The 7,816-nt window shown below is 39.5% G+C and overlaps 1 protein-coding gene across 2 annotated transcripts in view; it reads right to left on the bottom strand.

The window, feature by feature from the left end:
• Window positions 1-596: 596 nt before the first annotated feature.
• The window catches only part of NEDD1 (NEDD1 gamma-tubulin ring complex targeting factor), a 30,738-nt gene continuing 23,518 nt past the window's right edge, over window positions 597-7,816 (bottom strand). For both annotated transcript variants that reach the window (XM_035127533.2, XM_035127532.2), the window contains 4 exons: window positions 7,309-7,456; window positions 6,681-6,837; window positions 4,044-4,110; window positions 597-3,240 (listed from right to left, as the gene is read on the bottom strand). In XM_035127533.2, the coding sequence (XP_034983424.2) occupies window positions 3,136-3,240; window positions 4,044-4,110; window positions 6,681-6,837; window positions 7,309-7,456 (477 nt within the window). In that variant the 3' untranslated portion in view covers window positions 597-3,135. The remainder of the gene's footprint in view (window positions 3,241-4,043; window positions 4,111-6,680; window positions 6,838-7,308; window positions 7,457-7,816) is intronic.

The raw sequence follows: 7,816 nt of genomic DNA, 5'->3' as shown, positions 1-7,816 counted from the left end.
AATGGGGTTTCGATGCAAACCAAGGACAGTCCCTAGGAACATCCTTAAACCTTTTTTTGGGGGGGGGATTAGACATGTTTCTGAAACAGGGTGAATTTTAAAGACATGAATGAATGAAGTTAAGGGAGGGGTGCAAGTGTGTTCCTTTGCCTTCACTTCCATCCTGCTGGCTCCAGCTTTTTCCTTACACACACCTAAGGACTGCAGACTAAGTGAATTAAGCCCTCATTATGTCTTCTACTCATCTTTCCTCATAAACACACAGAAGTCAATACACCCAAGTATGAACAATGTGCAGCCCTGTTCACCACGACTTATTTTAATCATTTGTTTTAGGCTGGCTTTCATGTGAGCCCAGATCTTCCATGTGTGTGATTAGCTATCACAGCAAAACACACTAAAAATGTTAATTACTGAATACTGCTATTCTGTTTCAAAACTGAATAGCTTCTAAACATAAGCTTTCACTCACTTTTGAATGGAGTAGATCTCATATTCTGCAGCAAACAAGCTTTCTGTCTGCCTTCTGAGCAGTTAACCTAGAAGCATATCAGCATTGTAAGACAGATGCAAGAAGAAATGAACTGATGAAGCCCAAGTTTTCCATAAGAGTTTATGAGTACAAAAAGCACCTCCTTGTCCCAATTATAAAGAAAAAGAAAATTATAACAAGCCAAAGGTGAGGCATGTAATTAAACACAGAAATATATGCTTTAAGTTTAAATTATTGATGTTATTGCACCTAAGGTCAAAGGTTTAACACATAAAACCAAAACAAAAGCATTTAATGTTCTGCTGTGAAAGTTTTAAAACTACAAGTACTCAAAGTTTCTCCCCCTATCAAGGTATTTCTCAATTTTATGTCTACATATTAGCATTTTAATGTCCCATTGATTTTGATCTATGCAGCATGCAAAAGCAAAGTAGTATATCTTACAAATTCTCTTGCATCAAACTTTAAAATGCTTTACATACTAAAATGAGGGCAAATGAAGACAAGTACTATTTTGACGTGTGTTATCTCAAAGTTTTATATCTCTGCCAAGACAGCATGCATTCTTTCTGTACAAAGCTGCAGCTGAATCATGCACTTAAATGCTTTACTTTCAACAGTAATTCCCATAGGTATGATTGCATATAGTCATCTGCAATTTCAGTTTCAGGAACATCAATCCTGTATTACTCCCCTGAGGTCTGGATGATTGCTGCATAGTTTCATGACGTAGGAGGAAAACAAGGTAAGTCTGCACAGTCAAAGGTTATCTCTAAATATAAGGAACAGCCAACACTGAGGTCAAAAAGTTTCTTTTCTCCAAAATTCCAGAGAAGTACCCAGGGTCAAGTCTGCTACCGTGAAAACAAAAGCATGACACCTTAAAAAGTAAGCTTGCGGTAACACAAGTGGAAGGCAGCTTGTACAACCCCTTTTCTCTTTTGCTCCTCTCTGCACCCCTGAAAAACACTTTTTAGGGACTGGGAGGCCTCCTGAACAATAGGGCCTGTGTCACATTGGGCTGCTGTGGGAGAGGGGAATCTCCAAAAAGTGGGCAGAGAGATCTTGTGTCGTTTAGCTGTACACATACAAGAAACATGATGGTCAGCAGAAGTTATTGGATGTTGCCAAGCTTCATACTGTCCTTCACAACATAGTATTTATAAATAAAAAGAGCAGAGCAGAAGCTATGATCCTCAACATTCTTCCTGAAATCCTAAAAAATGGGATGAAGTCCTAGTGAACATCAAATTTCCAAGTAAACTTGTTTAACTTTAAGGGTAAATCCTCCCAAGGCAACTATGTGCATAACAATTACACTATTAATATTGTTAATATAGATTTTAGGCTTCTAAGAAATAATGGCGTCAGAGAACAGCAATGCTGAGAAAGCCAGGCTGCAAGGGTCAGTCATTCCCTCCACCCAATCTAAAGCCCTTCCCAAGGCAAAAACTGTGTTGAAATGCTTAAGGCTGTTCCTTAATGATAATACTCTGAAGACAAGCCACGTTTTGTAGTCAACTTGAGAGAGAGGTTCATGATAATCTTACAGTGCAATTCTATAGAGATGTCTACCTAGAAGTCAGTCTCATTAAACTCAATGGGACTTGCTTCAATGTAGGCTGGCATGACTGCAGTCTTAGTTGCATAGACTGTTCAAAATGTAGGCAGGGCACAGGGCAACAACTTTTCATTTTAAAAATTAAGTTTGCCTACTGTCTGAACAGGCTGCATGTGAACCACAAAGTACCGTAAGCACTCAATTCACAATGCAAAAATGGTAATATGATGCCAGATAAAAGTATGCCCAAAGAGTTTAAACCTGTAATCAGCCATTACATTTAAGACAAGAGTCAAATAGGAATATGAGTTTGATTTTCTGCTCTTGACCATTCATACAATGGTAAATATATCTTTTCCAACCACAATTGCAGACTGGGTAAAATGACAGATGTTCCTATGACTCTTAAGACTGCACTGGACCTGTGCTAAAAAGAGAGCTTGAGGACCAAGCTGAAAGTCAGAGGACTGTTATTAGTCAAGCATGTTTATGCAACTTCACAAATTGTTTATTCAGTCGAAACAAATTATCAGTATGCCATTAAATTATGTAAATATGCAACTCAGTTGTAACAAAAATCTAAGTTTGCATCCTACACCTACAAAGTAACATTTACAGGAAAAAGTCAGTAGCAAAAGAGCATATACAATAAAAACTGCTTGTGAAACATTAATGTTTTTTTCTAGCCAAAGGAAACAAAACCAAGACATTGTCATAGAAGTCTTCACTGCAAAAAAAATCACTGAAATGCATTATAAATTTATCAGAACAAAGCAATTCTTATACAAAATACATTTCCTATTTAGTTTCCCTTTATAAAAAGGCACTTTGTTTATAGCTAAAATTGATTGCAATGTATTTCAGGTTTTCCATTAAAATCCTTTGATATAAACATTATTAGTGCATGTTTTTGTATTAATCAGTTAACTATTGCCTTTTCTATTTTAAAATAAGGTTCTTTAGTGCTGGAAAAAAAACACCGAGTTTACACATACTACTTAAGTATCAGACACATGACATCATTGTGCCATAGCACAATAAAAAAAATTCAACTCATTTTCCTTGCATGAACATGGACTTTTTAGAAGTGGGCTTGCAATCTTTTATTTTCCTCACGTAATCTTTCAATTTCAGCTATTAAGCCGTCGTTTACAGAATATCTTTCAAGTAAGGCATGCATTTCATTCTAGAGAGGAAAAGAACAGAACATTACATTACTAGAGAAAAAGATTTTCAAACCCGAGTATGCATTTTTATATAGAATACTAATGTTGGAATCAAGGTGGTCAGAAGATATTGGCCCCAGTTCACATGCCATAGCAAGCCACAGGCTGAAATGAACTCTGGTTTACTGTGATTGAGCAGTATGCTCATATACGCTACTCAAATGCACCCACCTTGTTCCCCCCCCCCTTTGCAAAACCACACAGAGTGGCTGGCTTAGCATTACATGTGAACAAGTGCTCATGGGTTCTCTCTCTCCAAACTACTAGAAGGAACATTCTCTGGTTTGTGTCTCACACTGGCAAAGGGTGGGCGCAACTGAGCAGTGTACATGGTAAACAATCGTTTTTGAGACTATGGCTTCTTGTGACATGCCAACTGGGCCACTGTAATTTTTCCACAGAAAGATATCCATCCATCCATTGCCTTTGAAAATTTGAAGTCAATCAGCGAGAATGTAGGAAGTCTGTCTCAAGCACTACTTTCTCAACAAAGCAATCTAGTTTCCCTTCCACCCCAAGTATGTGATATTACACTCATCGGACAGTACTATTCTGTGCCCAGCTTTTAAGAAACAACAGACTGCGAGTTAGTTTGCAGTGTCACTTTGCAAAAATTATAGTGTTCCAAACCTAGCAAACTGAGGTGCTCAATAATCTCATTGCTCTTTCCAGGATCTTAAGATGAACAAGCAATACAGAGTAGGGCTTTCAGCTGAAATGCTTTTAAAACATCTGCACATTTCTGTATATATTTTATACATACCAGCTGCACATGAAATTGTTTGATCATCTCCACTTGCAAATTCACAATGTCACGGTGGCAGTCTTCCCTGAAGGAACAAATACCATGCACCTTCAATTCCAAGTTTACCCATTTCTCTTTGGTTCTTAAATTAAAGGTGATTTTCAGGACAAAATTAAACATCTCATCCTACCCCCCTCTAAATTAAACAATAATGCATATCTTTATCACAGCCCACAAGAACTAAGATGAAGCATAGCTCCTTCACAGCAATTAATTTCCAGTACTGGGTTCTTAATGAGTCATAGGATCACAGAATTATAGGGTTCAAAGTGATCCCAGGGGTTATCTAGTCATCTAAGGTTAAGGGCACAATTGAAATCTCTGATATTTTATTATTTTGGATGCACCAGCTATGGTCTGGTGCAGCAGAGAGGCCCATATTGGACTCAGTGCTTGCCAGTAGCTTGACTGGCTTGATAGCCAGTAGATTCTTGAGTAGCTCAGCTCCACCCCCATCCTACCTCGAAACACCCCATTTCAGAGATATGCACCAGCTTCCAGTAGTAACTTCGATCTACCCACAATTTACATGGGAGCACACGGAACCTCCATGGCTAGGCAGAGGGGCACCATCAACTTAAATGCCTTCCAGCATAACAGATCAGGGGTTTGGATTACCACTCAGTAATGCCACAGACTCTGTTTGCTATAGACTATGGTAAATGCCTGGCGTGCTATGGTCCATGGGGTCACGAAGAGTCGGACACGACTAAACAACAACATGGTAAATGGAATAGAGACAAACTTTGGAAATGAAGGACAAAACACTAGAACCCCCTCCTCCCTCTGCTTTTTTTTACAAGTCACTCCTTCTAGCCAAGAGGCAATGGCCAGTTTCACAACACCAGGTGCTAGCAGAATGCTCTGCTATAAGCAAAAGCTAAACAAGGCTAGTAATAAGAACAGAAAAGAAGAAATCAAGGAGATATCTGATGACAACCCAAGTAGTATTAGTCAACCAATACTGAAAATGTACTATTTCAGATTCCAGGAAATGAAACACGCTGAGAGTTTTTTGCCATAAACCAGCTCAACTGTTCCTAACAGAGAAATTTATTTTATTATAAATTGGGGAAATGTAATTGCTCCAGATGCACATTGGAACAGATTCCAGCAATCTTTCTTCATTTACAATAAAAGCTTCATGATATGTGCCTACAGATGCACCTGTAAACTGTTGCTCTGTGGCAGATTGTATTTACTCGAGTTGAAGAGAATCTAATGTTAGGATCTCTTACTCTCGAGTAGGAACCTGGTAGAGACACATGGCCGGCTGGCATGTTCTCTTCCTCCTGGTCGATCGTTTGGGAGCTTCAAAAGCTTTCTCCAGCCCGAACATCACAGCGACTGATGCCAACTGACATCAGCACACTTACGGATCCGCAGAGTTTGCACAATTGCGTAACAGAACTCAGTGGCTCAGCATTTGGCTAATCTACATTTATTTACATATAAACACACACGGAGCACTGCAACAGGGCTCCCTCTCTCTCTAGCATCAGGCAGCAAAAAGAGAAAGAACGAAGGACAACAGTCCCACTTCATGGCACACAGTAACACAAACATCCTGTCTCCGTCACATCTGACTCTGTGGAATGAAAACATACACCATCATGTGATAAACAACAATCCCATGAATGCAAACACGGGGAATGAATCTCCAACATCTAAGCCATTGTCTGGCTGTTTAAAATGTGCAAGAACAGCACACTCCAGGAGCTTTGTGAATTAACTTACCAACTTCTTGAATTAATTCTGACAGAAGTTTGATTATGTCCTGATTGAGTTAACATACTGAAATGTGTGTTGTTGTTGTTTTTGCTCATAAACAAGTAACAAGGCTAAGAAAAGATATAGTGATGTCATAGAATGTCACAATTACAAGAGAAGCACTTAAGACACAAATCCAGAGCTAACCCCACTGCTTTCTTAAAACCACTCAAAGACAATTAGCTTTCCTGGGGCAGAAAGAATGCTGACGTGTATATTTGGTAGATATATTAATTTGATCTATTTCTGATGTGATGCTTAAATGCCAGCCAATTTTATAGCACCCTGCTAACCTTTTCTTTTTTAAGTCAGAGTTGCAGAGGCACATGCCACCCAACAGACTGTGAAGAATGAAGCCAGTAATTTGGAGCATTCATATTCACCACAGGGTTGTTGTCAAAACAGTCTATTTGAGGCAGGCCTGCAATGCAGCCCAGAGTTAATACTGCAGGTCAGACGAAGGGAGAGGCTGGCTCAGAGTCTGCCAAAATTCTCCCATACCTCGCAGGTTGCAGCAAAGGTCACCTTATTCTCTCAAACCTCATCCCTGGTCAAATCTAGTACTTGACTGCATGGGAACTGGACACACTTTTAAATATTCATAAACAAAGAAGATGTACCTTAAGACAGACCTAAGCTAGAGCTGAGATTAGTGCCTTTGATGTATCTTCTGTTTCTTCACACACACACCTTCAGCCACAAGTAACCCACACACTTCAGAGATACACTGCAACATCTCGTTGCCGAGCTCCGCTAAAGTTATTATTTTGCTCAGGCTTTATAAACTGATAACTGTAGTCAAAGTGTCGATACAACTCAACTTACCTGAAGTTATCCAGAGTTTCTTGTATCATATTCTGAATGAAATGAATTTGAACGGATGATAAAGGTGCATTCAATCTGCTGCTTCCAAGAGTGTCTACTATTTTTTCCGATAGCGAATTGGCAACTCCAGCAGTAACCGAAGAAGTTATCTTTGAAGCTATGCAAAATAAAGTATGAGCATTTCATTTTAACTGGGGCAATAAAAGGGGACCTAAAAAGATACAGAAAACTACTATATAAACAGGCAAGATGGGCATACCACTGCACACAAGTCACATTATTTCTAATCACCACCTATATTTATGAAATGAAACCTTAAGTTCTTGACTGTTCATAAGTGCTGGGATTTAAAAATTTAAAAGCAGGCACATGACTGGAAATGTGATTGAAGTGCTGGAGTGATTGAAGACCATTCTCGGAAAATTACGCAAACTAATTGCCAGAGTACACCATGCGCACAAAGACAGAAACATTAGATTATGCCACATTTTTATTCAGTAGTACATCATAAATTGTATATATTAAAAAATATTTACAGACTGTTGCACTCCCTTTACATTCACCTAGGATGCCAAGTCATTAGCCAGTTGATTATGTCTCATAACAGAAAGGTAAGATCTAGACCTACTTGCTGAGGTAGGACCGTTCACTGGCGATTCATAGGTCAGTTGTGCCTGAAGGTTCTTAATAAGCCTCTCTCGGGGATCAGGACTCCTGATTATGGTGCCCAACGGGGAGGTATTCATAGTTGTAAACTCAGAGCTGGAGGAACTCAACTTTGTACAGAAGGGGAACAATAAATGTGAAAGCCAACACAGCCCCACAAATATAAACATTTCTTGCCTGATAAGTAGTACACTCAGTCATGTGCTGGGCCCTTTGGGACAATCAAAATCAGCACTATCTAGCAACAACAAAAGCTGTTTAAAGATGGGAGAAAGCTTATTATCTCAATCCACCCCAAGCTGCAGCTTCTAGGAGTCACAGGTGAGAGCTGAGTGGAGACCAAAGGTGGACAAACTACCCCAGAAGAAGCATGATGTGTCCCCTGCCGGGAGCACTATCCCTCTCCTAACACCCCAAAACTGAAAGGGGGTGGGGGGATTTGCATGCATTACGGTGCTCCGAATCTCATG

Source organism: Zootoca vivipara, chromosome 10, assembly GCF_963506605.1.
Source record: "Zootoca vivipara chromosome 10, rZooViv1.1, whole genome shotgun sequence".
NCBI classification, from domain to species: domain Eukaryota; kingdom Metazoa; phylum Chordata; class Lepidosauria; order Squamata; family Lacertidae; genus Zootoca; species Zootoca vivipara.
Note: the sequence above shows the minus strand (reverse complement) of the source record. Positions and strands in the feature narration are given on the sequence as shown.